Source organism: Excalfactoria chinensis, chromosome 18 (assembly GCF_039878825.1).
Source record: "Excalfactoria chinensis isolate bCotChi1 chromosome 18, bCotChi1.hap2, whole genome shotgun sequence".
Taxonomy (NCBI): Eukaryota; Metazoa; Chordata; class Aves; order Galliformes; family Phasianidae; genus Excalfactoria; species Excalfactoria chinensis.
The window spans coordinates 1,766,828-1,787,593 of NC_092842.1; the positions used below are offsets into that span (position 1 = coordinate 1,766,828).

The 20,766-nt window shown below is 44.5% G+C and overlaps 1 protein-coding gene across 3 annotated transcripts in view; it reads right to left on the bottom strand.

Moving 5' to 3' along the window:
• Positions 1 to 292: 292 nt before the first annotated feature.
• The window catches only part of TNC (tenascin C), a 51,278-nt gene continuing 30,804 nt past the window's right edge, over positions 293 to 20,766 (bottom strand). The window contains exons 10-26 of one of the 3 annotated variants that reach the window (XM_072352875.1): positions 20,238 to 20,510; positions 18,003 to 18,275; positions 16,646 to 16,918; positions 14,162 to 14,437; positions 12,644 to 12,916; positions 10,883 to 11,155; positions 7,663 to 7,785; positions 7,374 to 7,517; positions 6,159 to 6,278; positions 5,797 to 5,940; positions 5,401 to 5,531; positions 4,752 to 4,884; positions 4,224 to 4,375; positions 3,672 to 3,768; positions 2,923 to 3,084; positions 2,201 to 2,364; positions 293 to 1,604 (exon numbers count right to left, since the gene is read on the bottom strand). In XM_072352875.1, coding sequence (XP_072208976.1) covers positions 1,494 to 1,604; positions 2,201 to 2,364; positions 2,923 to 3,084; positions 3,672 to 3,768; positions 4,224 to 4,375; positions 4,752 to 4,884; positions 5,401 to 5,531; positions 5,797 to 5,940; positions 6,159 to 6,278; positions 7,374 to 7,517; positions 7,663 to 7,785; positions 10,883 to 11,155; positions 12,644 to 12,916; positions 14,162 to 14,437; positions 16,646 to 16,918; positions 18,003 to 18,275; positions 20,238 to 20,510 — 3,122 coding nt within the window. In that variant the 3' untranslated portion in view covers positions 293 to 1,493. The remainder of the gene's footprint in view (positions 1,605 to 2,200; positions 2,365 to 2,922; positions 3,085 to 3,671; positions 3,769 to 4,223; positions 4,376 to 4,751; positions 4,885 to 5,400; positions 5,532 to 5,796; positions 5,941 to 6,158; positions 6,279 to 7,373; positions 7,518 to 7,662; positions 7,786 to 10,882; positions 11,156 to 12,643; positions 12,917 to 14,161; positions 14,438 to 16,645; positions 16,919 to 18,002; positions 18,276 to 20,237; positions 20,511 to 20,766) is intronic. The other 2 variants (XM_072352873.1, XM_072352874.1) reach the window with 2 other exon arrangements.

Sequence of the window (20,766 nt, forward strand, 5' to 3'; positions counted from 1 at the left end):
CCCCAGCTGGGCATTTCTCAGACAGTAACCCCAGCATGACTCAGCTGATGCTTTGAAATGGAAGGGTTGCAGTAATGCTTTGCATATAGGAAGAAGAGAAATTAGGAAGAAAGAACCCAGTGGCGAAGTGATTCCTTCCCTGTTGAGAATTCTTTCCCTCTTGAGAAAGTGCTTTTCTTGTGGTGTGAAAACAGCAATATCTGATCTTACCTTGCAGCTGGGCAAGGAAGGGGCCGAAGCATCTGTTCTGTTTGAGAAGCACAACCTTGAAGCAAGGCAGAGAGACTGGATTAAAACAAAAGACCTTTTATTGTCTTCAACTGAAGAGCACGATACAGAGGAACTACACATAGGTTTCATTCATACAAAAAAGAGAGCCCTTTATTTACACAAGTGTTCATAGTCACCAATGGTACCTAACAACAGCTCTGTGCTTCCCTTGTTTTCTTCTGTTAGTTCTTCCCACCTAGATGGAGCAAGCGTTGGTCAGTAATACTGAGAAAAACATGTAAAGGCTTTTGGGCAGGAAAAGAAAGAGAAATGTGTGCTAAAAGAAATCACATCCTTAAGGACCTTTCCCTGCAGGAAACCCAGCAGAATTCTTACAGCCAACCACTAAGAAAAGGAACAGTTTTCAGTACGGGCTCAGCAGCCTGATCAATTTCAGCCTTTTACTTCCACGTATGTACAGACACCCTGGACGTGAACCAACTCAACAAGTACGAACACACACAAAAAAAAAAGGTAGAAATGTATTTAAAAGTCATTGTGCTTTTATTTAAAAAAGACATTTACAATCAGACACTGTCCTGCTGTGTTCCCCAAAGCATTGTTCTCTTAAAAAAAAAAAAATGACAAAAAAACTTAGCTTATTATTATCATTATTATTATTACTTTGTCATTATATTAATAATATTAATTTTTTTTTTGCTTAAGTTTAAAAATGTACTGCTTTCCCTCCCCTTGACCCCCCTCCCTTCTTCTCTGTGGTACTTGATATATATATATATATAAAAAGGCTTTCCAACGACCAAAGGATTTCATTATATCTAATAATAATAATAATAATGATAATTAATCATACACATTTCTGTGTGTAAAAAATATGGCTGGTTCTAAAACAAACTACCAATGTACAAAGCTGTTCTCCCTCCCCTACCCTGGGCCACCCAAGAGATAATCAGACCGTGGAAAAACTTCATCCCAAAGGCTGAGAAGAGAAAAATGGGAAGAAAACAGCACACAACCCTTGAGATCGTTGTCTTTGGCGTGAAGGACATCAGCGGTGGGCAGAGCTGGAGCTGCTCTGCTGGAATTGCTGGGACACGTAAGGCTCGTTGTTTGGGCTGTTGTGCCAAGGGTTGCAGTGCTTTGGTACGACTACCAGCTCCTCACCCCCATCACCCCAGTGATGCCAGAGATCCCCCCGCGCCCCCCACTCTCTGTCCCTCCCCACGTCACCCTGCCTGTAGCCCCTTCACCACCCCAAGGCTTTATGCTCGTTTTCGTCTTCCTTCCAGATTTCGAAAGCTGGAGGGTCTCAGCTTCATCTCTGCAAACTGGATGGAGTATTCGTGGCCCTTCCAGTGGAACCAATTAACACCCTGCAACGGCAAAGATGAAGCGTGAGAAGTCACACATCCACTTGATTTCTTTCTCTGTTGCCGGCCTATATTGTTTGTTTCAGCTTTTAGAATCACGGGATCATGAAGGCTGGAAAAGACCTCTTGGATCACCAAGCCCAGCCTCAGCCCACCCCCTCCATGCCCACTGACCACATCCCTCAGAACCAGATATCCATGGCTCTGGAATAACTCCATGGATGGTGAGTGCTGCACCTCCCTGGGCAGCCCGTGCCAATGCATTACCACTCTAACTTGGTAACAGAGACACAGCAAATCAAAGGGACTCTGGGAAGCACAGGTCTCTGTCCACTAACAAACACAACCTGTACAAACAAAGTTATAAGCTATTTCCCTGAGCTGTCTCTTTTTGCCTGGCCTTCACAGCAGGAAGAACATCTTGTTTCACACTTGAAAACTACAGTTGTTCCCTTCAGACTTTTGAGATGTCCATAGAAAGTCATACAAAAACATTTATACTTCTACTAACTGATGGGTTTCTGGCTGAACCACCAGATAAATAACTGCAACTCCTCTCCTTCTGACACATTACAGAAGCCTTCAGACATCAAACTCACCTGACTGTGGCTGTTGTCACCATATCTGCCCATCAGATTGACTCGGTGGCAATTCTTGTACCAGAAAGCACCCTTGTATGATAAAGCACAGTTGGTGATAGCAGAATCATTATCCTTGTCAAAAGTGGAGAAGGATCTTCCATTATGGTAGGTCATGGAATCACCTGGATGGAAAGAACAAGAGAGAAAGCAAAGTCAGTGGCTCGTGTAGTTAGGTTACATGGGAGTGATCATCCTGCACAAAACATTTGGGCTGTACCGCTCATCTGGCTGTGTATCTAAGCTTCTTCAGCACTGACTCCTTTTACTTCAGAAGAGAGCACACAATTCTTGTTTCTGAAGGCAACTCAAACCACTTTGTTCAGCGAAATTACAAATCATTGTCATAGCAGAACTCTGCTGCATATTCCACTCAGGAGATGAGCCTGTGCCATGTTATTATTAGCTGCGTAAATGACAGCCGAGTATTGACCAAATGAGATATGTATCTGCTTAATATACTTGTTTATATTCTGTCACAAGCATGCCATAAAAAGTGGCACCTAAATGACTGGAGGATTTAGAACGGAAACATAAAAGCTACTGATACGTTCATATTTTCAAAGCCCTGACACCCAGAGAAGGGGACCCGCTGTGATGATCGTCTGCAACGTGCACGTGCTGGAAGCTTGACTCAGCTAAGAGGAAATTGCAGAACAGAAGAAATCCACATTTCAGCTCACCTGCTGTGCCGCTGTAGCCATCCACCCTCAGCCGGTAGCGGGTCTTGGCATCTCCAACACTGAACCTGTCGTACACAGCGTAGGCCGTCTCGCCTCTGTCTCGCAGATCCACGCGCAGCTCGTACTGCCCCTGAGAGCTGATTTTGTGGAGGTTCTCCAGACCTGTGGAAATACGAGTATGATCCGTTTGTCCTATAAAAGGCATCAAACTGGCCTAGACAAGACAGCCCAGGACAATAACACCGCTCAGGAAGATCAGCTGTTTAAGCTGTGGGGTAATATCAGCACAAAATGAAAAAGAAACAGCTTTAGAGACCATCTCAGCCCTTCCAATCACAGCACTTGGGAAAAGCAACCCAAGCCAGTGCTGCATGATGGTCACTGTCTTCCATCAATGAGCAAATAAAATGTCCAGTCTCCGCACATTTGCCTTTTACCCCACTTCATTAATTGTTGTGTTTTTCTCATTAGGGATATCCTAGGAGTACAGCAAGAAGAACATTTGCTGTTGCTTCCCGGGTTCTGACTTCTTACAGCACAACAGTGAGCATCGGTTTGGTACATTTGGTCACCCAAGAGGTGTGACATTTATGAAGGGAACTAGGTTGGATGTGGCTATCTCAGCCTCCCCTGCAGCTTGCTCCTCCTTTGGACTGTGTTCCCCTTTAAATACCCTGGCCAATTGAGCAGAGGCTCCAGAATGGCTCCTTGTCTTTTGCACTTTGATAAGATAAATTCTTGCCACTCACCTATCCAGAATTCATCCTTAGGATCTCCAAATCCAGCCACGTAATTCTTCCAGTTCTTGTAGAAATCTTCCTTTCCATTTTGGCGCCTCAAGAACACCTACAGCCACAGCATGCAAGAAGAGTTATAGTCAAACTGCCTTAGACAGAAGGGCTGCTAGCAGGGCAGCTTTTGCCAATGCAGAGCTTGGCATTGCTGCTCCCCTCCCCTATGATTCAGACCTGTTCACCAGGCCTGGTGAACACTCCTTATGTTTTTTCTATTGCATACTCAGACTCCCCCAGGTAATGTGATTTTCCAGTTTCTATTCTCTGCATCTTTGAACTCTCATTCCCACCTAAGTTCAGTTTCCCTTCATTTCACCTTATTGTCTGTTTTTAAGGTATCTAGGATGGTCGTTTCAGCTTCCCCTCCATAAAGTGAAGAGATATCTGATAACTGGTAACAGAGCTGTATTAACAGTGCTGAAGGAGACCAGGGATGCGACCTACTACCCTTGTTCCTGGCACATGCAGACACACATCAGGGTGCCATGAGCTCCCCCCTTTACTCACAATCCATCCACCTCCATCTTCAGCCATGTCACAGAAGACTTGCAGGGGCTGAGTCCTGTCTCCATTCAGATAAATAGTGTAGAGCCCGGAGGTGACCTCTCCATTCAGGAGCGCTTGGGAGCAGTCTTTAGGATAAGGATAAAGAAGACCAGCTGCACACAAAAAAAAAGAAAACAGAAAACAGTCCTTGAGAGATCAGCAATTATCATTAACTTGTTGAACTCAAATGATTCATGGTGATCAATGGCACAGTCACATGCTAAGTCTGGAAACTGGCTCGTAATTGATATCATACACACACAAAAAACTACAATAAACAGTGTGGAGTCAGTGTGGGCTTTAAGATGTGACATCCCAATCAGGATTTTACGTGTGAAAGGCAGGATGTTTCATCAGAAAGAAGACTACAGAGATAATGTGGCTGGGCATAAAGGAATAAAAGTCATTGTTCCAGTATGGGGGAAGCAGATACTACAGCTCTGGGAGAATGGGACTCGTGCACTTTCTTACATGCTCTAAGGTCCTTACTTGTGGTGAAAACGGTCTGGATCGTTTTGCTCCTCGTAGATCTGCTCAGTGCCTGGAGTTTCACTGTGTACTGAGTGGATGGGCTGAGCTCTGTCAGGGTGTAGGAGGTCATCTCAGGGTTTAGGACGAGTTCCTATGGGGATAATAAACAACACAAGGAAATCTCAGTGAGAAAATCATGCTAAGTAGAACTGTAACATAGTTCAGTTTCTTTTTGTGGTGATTCTAGTTGTATCTTTAACCATTTATGCTATTTCATACAAAACTGGTATTCCTCAAAGGTTTTTGTCCTGCTCACTTTCTTCAGGGAAGTTGTATGGAAGTGAATATTTCATTCCATAGACTGTAAGGTGTGTGGTTTAAAAGCAGGTCAGCACAAAAGTTTACACGCCTTGAACATACACGCTGCAGAGGTGACTCTGTGCAGCTCACAAAACAACTGAGCAGGATCATCCTTTAGGACAAATCTGGAAATATCATTCTCCAGACCTCAAAAGGCTTTTGTGTGTGTGTGTGTGTGTAACTCTAAAGCACTGATTGTCAGCATGCTCAGGCAATCTGCTTCCCTGAAAATCAGAAACCTTTTTGGAGCATCTTTACTGCCCAGTTTTGAGGTACAGCCCTTCAGGTTTGCATACAAGTGCTCTACCTCGACTTTGCCATCAATGGATTCATAGATCAGGAGGTAATCAGTAACAGGAGCGCGTGGAGGCCTCCATGTTATCACAGCTGTTTCTGACTGAACCTCAGTAGCACTTAAATCTTTCGGAGCATCCAGTCCTGAAGGAGAGAACAGAGAAATTACAATCACACACTGATACAGTTCAGCACAGAGGGTACAGGAAGGATACGAATACAGGCTAGGAAAGCACGCTATCCCTCTGCAGAAATTGAAAATTAAAGAAATAAAAAGGTCATCCTAAATTTTATGCTTAAAACATGGTGGAAGCGCTTTCAAAATTCAAGTTTCTTGCAAAAAGGAAAAGAGGAAAAGTCAACCTTGTAGGACCAAGGAGATGGCAGCCAGCAGGGTGGGACACAGCACCTGTAGTGAACTGGGTGGAGAGGGTCTCGCTCTTCTGTGCATCCTTCACTGCATGGACCCTCAGGGTGTACTCTGTCGCAGGTCGAAGGCCGTTCAGGTCGTACTCCACTGTGTTTCCTGAGACCATCTGTGTGACTTCTGGCTCTAAGAAGATAAGACAAATAGAGGCAGTCGACATGCTGTGGTGCACTCAGCTCTGAGCTCCACGAGGTGACCCTGGGTTAACACCAGAGCCCTCTCTAGGAGTGTTAGCACTCTCTAGTGTTCTTATGAGTTATAGCACCTTTTCAAGAAGCTCAAGAGTTCAAGAGTATCTTTGTCCTCCTGGACTCACAGCTCCCCAACCCACCACTAACTCTTACCATCCTCGGAAGAGTAGGAGATGACGTAATTATCCACAGCTGCAATTGCAGGCTGCCAGGTTGCCAGAGCTTCTGAGTCTGTAATGTTCATCACTACCAGTCCTGATGGGCTGTCCAGAGCTGGAAGAAACGATAACATGATGAAGGAATTTGACAATTACTATCAGCTCTGTGCAACTCTCTGTTGCGACCATACAATGTAAAATGTGCAAACATTACTGCTCGATGAAGCAGCTTTTATGGCTCCCTTTGGAATAGCGGAGCTCTGCAGAAAAAACATCAGTGCCTATAAAGAGGCATCAGATGCCTCCACTGGAGACGGGAGGTCAAGGCGTGGAAAGATTAAACACTGGGAACAGACGTAACTAACTGCATTCTCAGATCAGTCCTGATAACATCAATCTTATCAGCTCTGTCAGAGCTGACATGTTTCTCTCAACACCCTCAAGTCTGGACTGCTTCTTGGAGCGAACTCAGGAGACAGAGCTTGGGAAAAATAACTAATGTGACGGCAATTGATAGCCACTGTGACCTTCCAACAGCTCACCCTGCACTTACAAAAATAAACCAGTCCAACAGCCAGCTAACCATCCAAACATCACGCCTTACATCCTTGTGGGACTCTGCTTTGCACCTCCTTTTATGCTCTCCCTATGCTGGGAGAGACGTCTGCCCCAAGTACGGTTGGAACAGGCTATAAATTGCACTTTATTATCCAATATACATCATCTTGTCCTTGCCACGGTTCTCTGAACACTTGTCAGACTCCAAAGATAATGAACAAATGAGACTTCATGGTGGCAGAAACATTTCCCGTGGGGATATTTAAAGGTATATCATAGGGAAGAAAAAAAGAAGAATGAGGGAGGATGCTTTTGTGCTTAGGACACAGTCTGGAACTTGGGAGATGTGGAGAACACAAAGGAAAGTGGGCTGAACTGCCCAGTGAGCTGGTTCTTTGCTCCCACATCAGTAGAATGGTATTAATTAAGCTTCATTTCCATGTATTAGGACTGTAAACACATGAAGTATCTGCCCCAGTGCAAGTCAGCTCTGCTCTTGGCAGAGTAGGAGCCTGAACCAACCTGCAAGCTCTGCTCTCACCTGAAGCACAAAGTCACAAAGGAACAAAGGGGACAAGATCAAAGTCCTTCATTCCCGAGTCTGTTCTGTGATGCAGACAACACAGATGAAAACCTGCTATTTATATATTACCTGTTTTCAGTATTCCAGAAATGGGTTCGCTTTCCTCGAAGCCTTTCACAGAGATGATATTAACATTGTAGTCTACACCTGGGACTAACTTCACCAGCTTTGTCCTTGTCTTGCTTCCATCAACTGTAACAACATTGGGAGTGCCTAGGACAAATGCAAACATCAGTGGATTAATGGCAGTTTTCCATAAATGCTTGAAAGAAGTGTGTCTCAGGTTAAACACATTGTGATCAATGTGAATGCACACGTACAGGAGTCGAATTCTTCCCCTGCATGTCCCCACACTCACCGCCTGTGACGGGGACGTAGGAGACCCTGTAGCTATCCACACGGCTGCGGGGGGGGGTCCAGCTGACTGTAGCAGAGTTTTCTGTGATGTCCGAGAATGAGATTCCCTTGGGAGATCCCACAACTGTCGGTGGAGAAGAGAAACATCACAGAGAGAGAAAAGGTCATTCATTTGTTGATCAGTCCTTGGCGCTGTGACTTGTGTTACTCCTGTATGTCAGGAGCCAATGCTATCGATACTCTATGCAGCCAGATGGACGCAGGCAGTACCAGTTAATGGTTTTATCACACACACAGAGCAATGATCCACTTGGCCTTAATTTTCCATTGTCAATAGCATCACAGTAGTTTCTAACTTAAAAATAACACAGATGTGTCCACAAAATAACAGAGATTTCAGTGTATGGAGCAACACTTAGAGGAGTATTATTTTATTACCATTGTATTTATCAGTTTTTCTAACCTGGTTTCACTTGGATGATTTTTAGTTTTACTGTTGAGCTTTGGAGCCCTGTTTGTGACACACAGCAACCCTTAGCAATGCAGAGATGCCTCTCCTTGGGCATGAGGCTTCTACCATAGGATGCCTAGACAAGACCTGGGCTCATTTCCCCCACAGGAACCATCTTCTCAAGCACTGCCTGCCTGTAACTTCTGTTGGCTTAACCCTACAATATGAGGTTTTCTTCTTGGAAACACTATTAGAGACCATGATTCTTCTTAGGTACATAGGAAAGGCACTTGTGGTACCACTGCAGCTTTCTGCCATACAACCCAGCCTTACCCTCTCCAAACCTGAGCATGACATTTGCCTGTATAAATCAGATCACTAAGCTGGGACAGACTCATTGGCACAGCCTTGTTGTTTAGCCTTGCAAGCAAAGTCTAATGAGTGTTGCCAAAGTGACCCAATCTGAAGATGCAAACTGACGTGTAGCAACAGACTGATAGTAATCTGAAACATTCTACTTTAAAGCTGAAGTAAGCTACTGCAAAACGTGATTGATAGGGCTTCTGGAAGGACGTGGTGAAGGAATCTGCCACTTCTAAGTTTACACTCAGCATCTCACTTCCAATTTGCTTTTTTGACTGTAATCGAAACAACGCTGAAATGTGAAAAGAAACAAACAGCCCACACATACTGAGGCATTAGCACAAAGGCGATGGATCCCAAACATAAACCACATTAAGAGCGGGGGAATCAAGCCGTGGGCAAGGGGAAGGTGGCAAAAGAAGGGGGAAAATAAGTGACTGTGCTTGGAACAGATTGGAAAGAACGTGTCTGCGGGAAAGAAGTCAAAGAGGGCTGTTTGTTCCATGCGTCCCCAAAGCTCCGGCAGCAATGCACTAAATCAACTGAAAGTCAAGGAAAGAAAAACAGCCGAGCCCTCAAGAGAAATGTAAATAATTTCTCACAAAACATTTTGGGCTTGGGGGGAGGGGGGGGGTTGATCACACGGAAAAGCCAGAGAAAGAAGGAAGAAAACAAGGTAGGGTTAGCAAAGCCACATGACTCTTAAACCGGCTACTCAATCTAAATTGTGAAGGATAACTCCATGGAGCACAGCCATCCAGCATTCAGGGGTTTCATACACATGGATACATCAGCCTTATCAAGAAAATAAGCATACCATGCCATCTGAATTCTGCTGTGCACACTTCCATGCGTTCACACTTCATGCACATTTGCTGTACCAGGTAAATTGCTGCATAGCAAATAACAGTAAGAAAAGCCTTAACTACATAAGAGTCCACATCCCTATTACCCCAACTGCATCTGCTTTCCTAGGAGCAAACATGGCAAAGAAAGCAAGTGGGACCCTCCTGGCAAACACCAGTCCTTGAATGAGTATCAGAGAGGTAATACAGCAGTTCCTGTGAGCACAGGGAAACGAAATAGCCTTTGTCATGTATAAAGAGCATTTTGGGATCCTCTCAGATGAAAAATCCCATCAGAATGTGGCAAAACACCATTTAAAGAAGAGGAAATTAGCAGCATGAGTTCTACACCTCCTACCAAGGATATTAACTGGCACACAACCACCAGTCAGTCCCCTGCTGAGGGCTGAATTGCATCTCTACAGATATTATATCTTCAAGAGACACCGACTTCCTCTGAGAGCATCAGTGTCCAAACTCCCTCGTGCCAACTCAATCAGGCGCTGCAGCTCTGTGCAAAGCTGCCTCACTCTGCAGTGTTTTATGGTTAATGTCTTCTATCACAGGAGAATTGGTGAAAGCAAGGAAAGAAACCACAGAGGACAGTGAACCCAATGGTGAACACGCAAGGTCTTTCCTCCCTCTCCTTCCTTCCAGTGTGTGGATGGCTTTGCATGCAGAGATATGAGGTCAGACCTTGGGAGGGGGCTGCTTAGTGCTGCTTAAAGCAGATGTCTTCAACTGCACTGATTTCCACCAGTAGCAGAACTGATCCGTGATGACTGCATGTGTTTACACAAGGGCATGTGCCCATGTAGGGAAGAAGGGAGAAGTGTGAGTGATAAATACAGAGCGGGATTTTCAATCCTTTCAGCTTTCATTTTCATGACCTCATTTCCATGGTGATGTTTGGGTTAGGTTTGCTGGTCTGTTTGCTGGCAGCCTTTGTTCCTAGCTGGGTTTTTCTGCTTCCTTTACTAAGGCTGAAGACATTCTGACACTTATTTCTCGCTCACTCATACACTGTACACGGGCTAGAATAAAGCAAGGCTGCACACAAACCTGTCTGAGCCTTCCATTGCAGAGATAGCAAATGTTACTTTGCCATTACTGGTTTTGTTATAAATATTCACGTGTTTCTCCAAATAGCCAACTCCTAAATAAGAAACTAGTTAGATGCCTTGGTGGCCCCAGCTCTCTGATGCGGTGTAACACGCAGTCTGAGTTATTTAGCTGGATTTTTGTGGCTCCAACTCTATTATCAATTATCCATGGGCTCTTTGCAGCTGAAAAACATCTTTGGGGCTATTGGCAACATGAGGTGACGTGTGCTAAATCTCCCTGAGAGGACCAAATTAGAACGTAGTCGTGAGGAAGATGATCACAATTAGTGGTTTACCAGAATCTGCATATTTTCATGCAAAAACAATAGGAACAATCAAAACTTGGTGACATGCAGGAGACAGTTTGAAGGTCTCAGTAACCGCTCAGACCACCTAGGAAAAGGAGAAATGTTAACAGGGTTAGGCATGAACACGTTTTTCCTACTGCAAAGACAATACCTGTGGTTGCTACTGAATTTATGGGTTGGGAGCGCCGTCCACTGCTAACTCCATAGAGCTCAATTTCATACTCAGTGCCCTCTTTCAGCCCTGTTATATCGTGGGTGCGCTCATGGCCTGGTACTATGTATTCCAATGGATCAGATTTCCTTTTGGTATCCCTGATTTTTAGAACAAAACTGTCGAAAACCCCATCATCTGCAGTCCAGGACAGACGGAAGCCGTCTGGGGTAGCATCTGAAACCAGAAGGTTGTCGACCTCGGGTTCTGCCTCTAAAAAAGGAGAAGATAGCAGTAGGGGGGGAAAAAAAGTGATTGTTTGAATCAGTTCAGTAGTGACCTTCCCAAGGTCTGGCTATAGAATACTGCAAGCATCCAACCACAGTTCAAAGAAAGGGAAACAATCTGCTGGCTATTGAAAAAAGAAACAACAAAAGAACATTAGCATTTCACACATACCGAAGAATATATAGGAGGGTGCATGTGGGCTCATTCAGGCTGTTCACTCTATCATAAGTCCACTACATGGAAATACATCATTTGCCTCTGCCATGCAAAATTACACATGCTGATAGTAAGTTGGAAGTGTGCTGGTCCCTTACTTTTCACTGAGTTACCCATTGCATGTGAAACCTTTATATATGATAAAAACAAGCTCTTGTTATAGATCTGCAGGCATGCCTGTAACATGGTCAGGTCTCTGTCTGTTAGGAAGACAGCGTAGAAGCTGCCTGAAAGAGTCTTTTCCTTCATGCAAAACCCTTATTCCATGCACTTCTGGCCTCTGTGATGCTTTAGATCAGAAGAACCTTTCACTTTGATGTTAAACAAATGCTGAAGCAGCAACAGGGAATCATGAAACTTCATACATTTAAATGCAATGTGCAAGACCTGCTGTCCTTGGTGAACAAACCCATTCAAGAGGATCCCAGGAGCTGTAAGTTATTAAACAACCACGGAACACCCTCAGCGCAGTATGGTCAGGCATCTCTACCAACAGAAATGCTGTTGGGGCAGTTACTATCTTACAGCATCTCCAATGCACTTCTATCTTCCAGAGGAAGACGTTCCTATTTATTTTCTCATGAACCTGCTGTCAGGTAACCCCCAGCTTTACTGCTGCATCATCAGCAATGTGGAGATGAGACTTGAGGGTTTTAGGGCTAGAGAATCAGTCTGCAATGACTCTTCAAGAAAATTATTCAAATGCTGCTGGAAGACAGCAGTTATGATGAGGCTGAGAACACAAGCTAAGGTTTTGTGGAGAGAGATGCCAACGTTACGGTTGGCAGTGACCACACTGTGTTCTGTGTGTGGAACACAGAGAGTGAAAGAAACGAGGCCATAGGCAGGGAAACCAGGATGATTTCCTCCTGAAGATCCCGATGGTTGGCAAGTTGGAGAATGCTGAGGTGCCCAGCAGCTGTTAACAAGACGAGCTCCCGCATGCAGCTATTTCTCTTGAAAGACTCCAGTTAGAAATACCTGCTTGAACATAGCAGAAACTTTCACCCCTCAACCCACGTCATGCGTCTCTACAGGATCCCTCACAAAGAGAAAAAGGAAACATCAAGTTAAAAGGAATGGAATTTCATTGGTGAACTGATCAACCACGAGGAGTTATGTGTAGCCAAGATGCAGAAAGGGATGCAAAAGCCAAGGTCTGTTTTGCAAATGGATCGCATAAAACAACTTCTGTGTGAGAAGAAAAGCAAGAAAGAAAACAAAGTGGAAGAGAACAATTTGTTCGCATTAAAATACCTGTAACAGCCACAGTGCTTAGGGGCTTTGTTTGGTGCCCCTTGGCAAAACCATAAAGCATAACCTCATAGCCAATGCCAGTTATAAGGCCTTTAAGCTTCAGTTGCCGCTGGGCTCCCGTAAGGAGGAACTCCTGTGGGTCCAGCAGCTTGCCAGAGTCCACCACGACTACAAGAAAGCTGTCAAAGGCATTCTCCGATGCCATCCACGACACTGTGAACCCGTAAGGGTTAATATCAGAGACAGTTAGGTTTTCCAGTGGGGGCATGGCCTCTAAAAGAAGGGAAGGTGCAAAAACACACACACACACAAAAAAAAAAGAAGCAAGAAAAAAACAAAAACAAAAACATTGCAAATTAGAAAATGTCATCGATTGCACCAGACATAAATCACAACTTTTTCTTTTTTTCCCCCAAAATATGGAATTAATTGAAGTGTACAGCCCGGATCACAAGAGCAGGATTTTCAATGGAGCCTCCAAAAGTTAAATGTTCAATTCTTCAATTCACAAGCTCCTTTGAAATTCCTTCAAAGCTCAGTGGGTGAGCACGTTACTCTTGTTGCACATGCACTAGAAGGCAGCTATAACCAAAACTGTTTCAATACTGTTATGCATAAAGCTTTCATTTCTCTTCAGTTGTCTCCACTGTGGCTGCTTTAGGGACAAGCCTCAGCCTTGACATTCACAGTTCCTATATCTTGCATTCCTTCCTCTCTATCTCACATGAGTATCTCCAGCCTTTTCTTTCAGCAGCAGAGGGTCAGTGATGCCAGCAGGACTGCGAGAAGCAGGACAGCCATCAGCCAGGTCACAGCCAGGGCAAGGCCTGAACACTTGCAAAACGGCTTTTGTGGGCAACAGGAGAGAAGCAAGAATTTGCACCAGCCAAGGGCAGGGGCTAATGATCACAGAACAGAGGAATAACCTGTTCAAAGAGCTTCACAGGCAGCTGCTAATGTAGCATGTTGACAGCTTAAAGAAATTCCAGTGAGGGGTCTTTTTTGCTGTTGTTTCTTTTACATCCCAGCTAAAATCTGGCCAAATTATTCATACACAGATGAGTTCATAGAATGGCCTGGGTTAAAAAGGACCACAACGATTATCTTAGTATCAACCCCTCCTGCTATGTGCAGGGTCACCAACCACCAGACCAGGTTGCCCAGAGCCACATCCAGCCTGGCCTTGAAAACCTCCAGGGATGTATAGGTGTAAGATGTAAAGGCACAGAGATGTATAAGGGACGTACAGGTGGAAGCACTGACAAATTTAAGTTAGAAAAGATCATTACATGTGAGAGAAAAGACTCCAGAGATCTCTTGAATAACTTTAAACTATTACTCCTCCTACAATTTTTTTAAGGTCAACATGCCAGCTGCAACCCATGCTTGTGCTAAGCATCAAATGAAAGCATTAGTGCTGGATGGATACTCAGTGCTGTAGTCCACACTTTTATCCATGCGGGAATATATATATACATTATCAACTGATAAACGTACTCCAAACCTTTTGGCAGGTACCTGTCATGACAAAAGCAGTGAGGGGCTCTGTGTGAACACCTGCATCAGTGGTGCCCTTAATGTTAATGTCATAGCCAGTGTAATCTAGCAGGCCTGAGATATGAGCACTGCGAGCACCTCCCGACACCGTAAGCTCCTGGGGTTCGTGTGCTGCAAAGGAATCTCTAACGTGTATGACAAACTTGGCAAAAGGCCCATCTCTTGTGGTCCACGAGAGGTTGAAGCTGTCGGGGGTGACATTTGTGAGTGTGAGCGTGCCCAGCTGTGGCTCAGCCTCTGAAGGAGAGAGGAACACAGGTGAAGAGAGAGCATTACTTCGGGGTGGGGGGGAAGAATTAGCAGTAGTGGGGTTAGAGAGACTTAAGAGCTAAAGCTGAAGGGTTTAGCCTTGTTTTGCAGTTGAGGAAAGGAGGAGCACTGTAACAACTCCTTTGTAAGGTTTGGGAAGAAGCCAGTGAAATTAGTGCTGATTTTTAATTATTATTTTTTTTCCATTCAGTTTTCTTAAATGCTCAAAGTTTTCTGATTGAAATGTGGGCTTGATTTACAAAAGCACCAGCAGCAAACAGCTCCATGGTACAACCATAGGAACTGCAGTAACTCAGCACTGGAAATTCAACAGGAATATCCAGACACACAGCAATTCTGAAGTAGGATTCAGGCAGAAATCAGGATCAAATCAGATATCCTTGAATACTGACTTCAGCTTCTGCTTAGTGTTCTTGTTGGCTGCCATTGTAGATACTCATATTTTTGGACACAGATGTTTATCGGGGTTTTAGTCTTAGCAGAGATCACCTCAGCACTAATCTCAGGCCAAAACCTCTCTGGACTCAGTGGTTAAGGTGTTCCTTGTCCCCTGATTAGACACAATCAAAGGACATTAATGGACTGGATAAAAACAACCAAGCAATGCTTTGCTCTCCCTCTTTCTGACTGTTCAGAAACATGGCCTTCATGCTATAGAAGAGGGACCATTCCTATTTTAACCTCTTTCATTTAATGTAAAATCATTAACGATTTTACATCCCAGAAAGACCACAAACACAACCCTGCAGTCAGGTGGCCTGGGAATCCTGTCTGCTCTCAGGGCTGAATTTCTCTTTTTCTCTTTGCCAATTGAATATAAACCAAGAACACCTTGGGAAATGCAGCCAGTGTGATACCAGGGAATATCTGCACAATTGATACATGCTGGGAGAAAAGCAAGAAGGATTATCACACTGACCAAAAAGACTGAAAGAATGGAACCTTTTTGTCAACTAAAACAAGAACTGCTGCAAGATGTTCCAGTTTTTACCAGCTGTCCCCAATTGCTTTTAACTAATAGTTGACTTCCCTCCATGGAAAAGTCTTGGAAGAGGTGAATGCAAGTGGCCCCGATTAAGGACACATGCCACTGTCATGCTGCCAATCAATGCCCTCATGGCTGACAGTGAAGATGTCACCATGTAAGCATAGCACTTCTGATGATGGGAGGAGATGAGAAAATATCCACAATGCAGACAGGGTTGGGTGGAGAACCCAGTGAGAACGAGCATGGAGCCATCAGCCCCGCATGCAGCTCGGAGGTGACAAAACTGATCCTTTCCAGTCTGGTTTCTGAACATGGCTGCATTCCTTCACATGCCATTTGCATCCAGTCAGGCAGGCTCATGACACGACATCCAGACTCCATAGAGTACTACATGCAAAACCAGTTGGAATTCTCTCTTCAGGAGGGTCTCAGTGAGCTCTTGGAATCACCATCACCACAGGAAAAGCTCTGACAAATGTTGAAACCAGACAGGTCTCAAGGACTGAAAGACAGCAGTGCAAGTGGCAGTGTGGTGGGCTGACCATCAAGAAAGGGTGGGCTTCCTATTTAAGCCCAGTTTTCTGCTGGGAACACATACAAATGCTGGGCAAAGAAGGATGCCAGAACCAGCAGAAGGTGGCTAGACCACTCCATGCAATTTTGGCTGGTCATTGAGCATGCTGCACGAAACCCCCACAAGAGATGCAAATGTCTTGGAAGACATTTGGTTTTAAGAACAAAGAACCAAAATGACATGCAGGTGCCTCCTTGGCTGACAAAGCTACAAAGCCCTCCCGCCCACAAGGAAGGAAGTGAGGATGGGATGAACAGGCACATCACTCAGATCAAGTGCAAAGATATGCTGTGAAAAACATCAACCATCTGGAGCATGTCAGCTATATATACACAGTACTTGCTGATAAGTGTATATATAATGAAACCAATCGTGGTTTACAGCTGGCTCCCTTAATGCTGGGGGCACTTTTCCAGCCTTTTCCATTGTCTCAGAAATCTCTCTTTCCAAGCACTCACAAGGTCAGATCATTTCAGCCTCCCCTCACAGTGATCTTCCTATACTTTATCAAAGTATAAAGATGATGCGTTGGAGCCATGTTTCAGAGTGGTTTGGTGGACAGAAAAAGAAAGAAGAGAAAAAGGCAAACCTAGAAGGTGAAACAACGAAATACCTGTAGTTGCCAGTGCTGTCAAGGTCTGACCACCTTGCCCATCAACTACACCATGGAGCTGGACAGTGTAATTAGTGGCAGCTTTGAGGTTGGTGACTACATAGTCCCGGGAGTCCCCTGGCACTATTTGCACCAGGGAGTCCAAAGGGGAGTCAGAGTTTCTGACTTCTAGAATAAAATGGTCAAAGACATTGTCCTGTGCTTCCCACATGAGCAACATGGCGTCTGAGGTAGCATTTGATACAGTGAGTTTGCTAAGGAGAGGTTCCTCTACTATGGGAAGAAAAACAAATGGAAATGCGTTGCAATTATTAAAACCCAAAGCAATGAAATAAAATAAAAGTTTGAATTTACATGAGCCACAGATCACAAAGACCATCTAGCCATACGCTTCTTGATGTTTTCCATACCATGACCCCAGTGGTCACTTTGCCATGATTCAGTGAAGAGATTCACAATCTACCGATGCTAGAAAATGCAACTCGGTACTATCTTGACCACTGATATTTGATATTAAACTTGACATCATTGACCACCTTAATCTCCTGCTATGACAAATAGCTATGACAACTTCTCTTGAGCTGATGTCAGCAGGTGAAAATTGGCAGAGATGCTAAATGATCACAACATGGGCTATTATCTGTCTGCTGTGAGAAGCACCTTCTGCTTCTGTAGCCTACCCCTCTCTTGTTCCACTTCCACTTTGTGACTGGCTACAGCACATTTGACACTTCCCTCTCTTTAAGAGTCTTTTCTGGACACATTATGAACAGTAAAACCTCAGGACATGCAATGTGCCAACAGCTAAATGCCAACTATTTCATTTACCAACAACTAATCAAAACTGAACTCTAAAAGCCAAATTCAAGCAATGTACTGGCCCTGTAGGAATCTGCTGACAGACTGAAATTTGCCTGAAACTCATTTAGAGAATCAGGATAAAAACTGTACCTATAAATTGGCTTATCTGAAAGGAGTGTGTCCTCAATGCTGCACATCACATACTGCAAAGCTAACATCATGAATCATCTCCCACTTGCTTCTTGGGAAATTTGTTTTGCTTCTCATTGGTCTCAGAGACTATCCCTACCCTAATGTTTGAACAAGAGCTAACACATCATTATGTGAATGAAATTACATCACACTGTGATTGACTGACTTTGCTGGATGGGACGGTGGCTTAACATTCACAGCTCAAAATGTCTGCGGCAGGTCTTCTTTAGAAGGTGTCAAACAGTGAGGTAGAGAATTTGGCAGTGGGCAGACTGATGGGGTATCTGAGGGCAGGGAAATGGGCACAACCTGCAAGGAAGAGTTAGAAGAAAGGAGAGTTAGCACTGAGGTAGGTTTTATATACCTGTTGTAGCCGCAGCACTTATTGCCTGTGTGCGGAAACCACGAGAGATCCCATAGAGGTAGACAATAAAATCAGTGCTGGGGGAAAGCCCTGAGATATGAGCTGTTCTTGAATCGCCTGAGACATTGAACTCCATGGGCTCCAGCAACCTGTTAGAATCAATAATTTCAATAGTAAAGGCGTCAAAGTCCCCACTGGTGGTCGTCCAAGAAAGGTTGAAGCTTTCAGGAGTAATGTCGGAAACGGTTAGCTCACCAACTCCGGGGTGTGCTCCTGAGGAGGGAAACAACACTGGTCAGAAGGGGTCAGCCCCGTACCCCGTCCTGCTCTGAAATGATCTGCTTGGCTCTGCTCATGCTGACAGCACTCCAAGCTGCCCTTGGAGAGAAGGGTTTAAGTAAAAGCTTGCTGCAAGCAAAATAGTTCTTAAAAGGGAAGAAATTAAACGACAGCAACTCAAAATGATAAAGAAGAGGAAAAACAGAAGGAAAAAAAGAAAGAAAGAAAAAGAAATAAAGGAAGGTTAAAAGCTTTAGCTATTTCCCTTTGCAGCCATGCATCTTTGAGGTCTGAGCACGAAAGAAGTCCCAAAAGAACATTTCCAAGCGCCCCAGGGCAATTGGAGAAGTCAGCTTCCAGCTTTAGGAGCAGCTGAAGCTAGAGGAAAAGCTGTATCCAGAGGAAAAGGTTGTGTTTTGTTTCAGTTCTTCTAGTTTCCCTTTCAGCTTAAGTTTATGAAAACTGGCGTGTAATTTGGGAGCTGGAGCCAAAATGCAAAGCAGTGATAGCTGCCTTGGGGTTTCTTCCTCTCCGCAGACATCCCTGACATGCTCCAGGAAGGCTCAGAAAATTCTGACAATTGAAAGTCCCCAGAAGGGAAAATTCTGAAAAGCCGGATGCCGAGTATGACCCAGAAATGGAAGGGAAAACCTCAGCAGGGAATCTTCAGCTGTTTTCATTAAGTTTATAAAGGGAGAGCACACTGCGTGTTTGGGCAGGACACCCATGATGTCTGTTTTCCTGTTTGTTCCTCTACAGCTTCTTTTGCCTTGCCACATTTGTCTGTTTTCAATGGGCAATCTGCTACCAGACCCTCAAAGCACAGCGCTCCCAGACTGCAGCAGGATGCAGCCCAAGGCAAGTGCCCTGTGCCACACACATTACTACTGAAGCCAAGCCACTTAAAGCACTACTGAAACAGGCAAGCTCTGCTGAGTATAATGCTTTCATTTTGTTTTGTTCTTACATGTACTTTTACCCCCTTCTGTGCTGGGCAATAAGTGCTTGGGAAAAGTAAATATGAGCAAGCTCTGGCTGTCCCACAACGGCAGGAGGTTGCAAAGTCTGTAAGGAGTCACTGGTGCCCCTCTGTTGCCTATTTGTATCCTGCTCATTACAGAGATACTGTCACCTGAAAGATTCACTGAGCCACATAGGACAGACATTTCTATTTGCTTCTCAAAGTAGAAGTTAATGATAAGCAAACCTTTATCCAAAGTGGATTAGCACAAGATCAGCCAGAAAACTATGTTTACGGCTCTTGATTAGCCTCACTCAAGCCTCTGATGATGGAAGGCTGACCTTCCTTCTTTCAGCTCACTGTTATGCCACAGTATTTTGGTTAAATGTGGCCTTTTTGCACTGTATCTTTCTCAGAACAATCCAATTGCTTGAACTTCATACAGCTCAATGTATGAAAACATTCTTGGTAGAAATTTGCTTGTGTTCTTCTCCATATAAGAACATATGGAAGGGCCTTCTCCTTGAGTCAGACTATGCCCCCGGTGCTGTATGTATGCAGAAGCTGGTGTGTAGTTTCAGAAATAGCTTCTGAAGGGCAAAACTCAAACATGCCCCTGGGCTTTGCTTATCTGGGCTACAAATAGAATTTCACAAGACAACCCGGACTTTCCTGAGCATGTGCAACAGCCAGTTGGGTTTTAGTTAGCGTCAGTTAGCAGAGAAGTGAATAAAGGGAACAAAACAAGCCATTCTGAGAGGGGTAAAAAGAGCATTCCTGAAAGCAAAATGGCTCCATGGGGGCAATGAGACACTTATTGGAAAGTCTGATCATGAGACATTTCCACGCCAGAGATGTTCAGCCAAGCTTTAATGAGTTCAGTGCACCCATGCAAAGCAGACCGAGTGAGCAAGTTTTGTCAAGCAGTTGCAATAGCTCTGGCTCGTGTCCCTGTCTGCAATGAAAGGAAGCCGTTAGGCTGGATGAAAAGATACCTGTCGTGGTTTCAACATAAAGGGGTTTGGTTCTGTAGCCTCGAATCACACCGTAAAGTGTGACGTTATAAGGTGTGTTGGCCTTGAGGCCTGTAATGTTCACAGAGTGCTGTCCGCCGGGGACTGTAATGTTCCAGGTTTCTTCTGGATTGTCAGATTCCTGCACCTGAATGACAAAGTTCTCATAGGCCCCGTCAGCTGCTGTCCAGGTGAGCTGGAAACCATCCCAGCCAGTCTCTGACACTGATAAGTTTCCAAGCTCAGGTTCTTCCTCTGAATAAGGACAGAGAGTCAGTCAGTTACTCAGGTTACAGACCAGTGGCAATGAGGTATTACTTAATGACTTTCAGAGCTAATGAGTTTCATTTGGAAGCAAGTGGCACAGAGATGCACCCCCACGCACATTTGCACTCCCAGCCGCCCCAGGTAACTCATAAAGTCTCTTTGGAGACTTGGCAAGACAGAATAGCAAGAAAAGAACCATAATAATAAATAATAATCACATTAATGCTGAAAGACTGCTCACAGA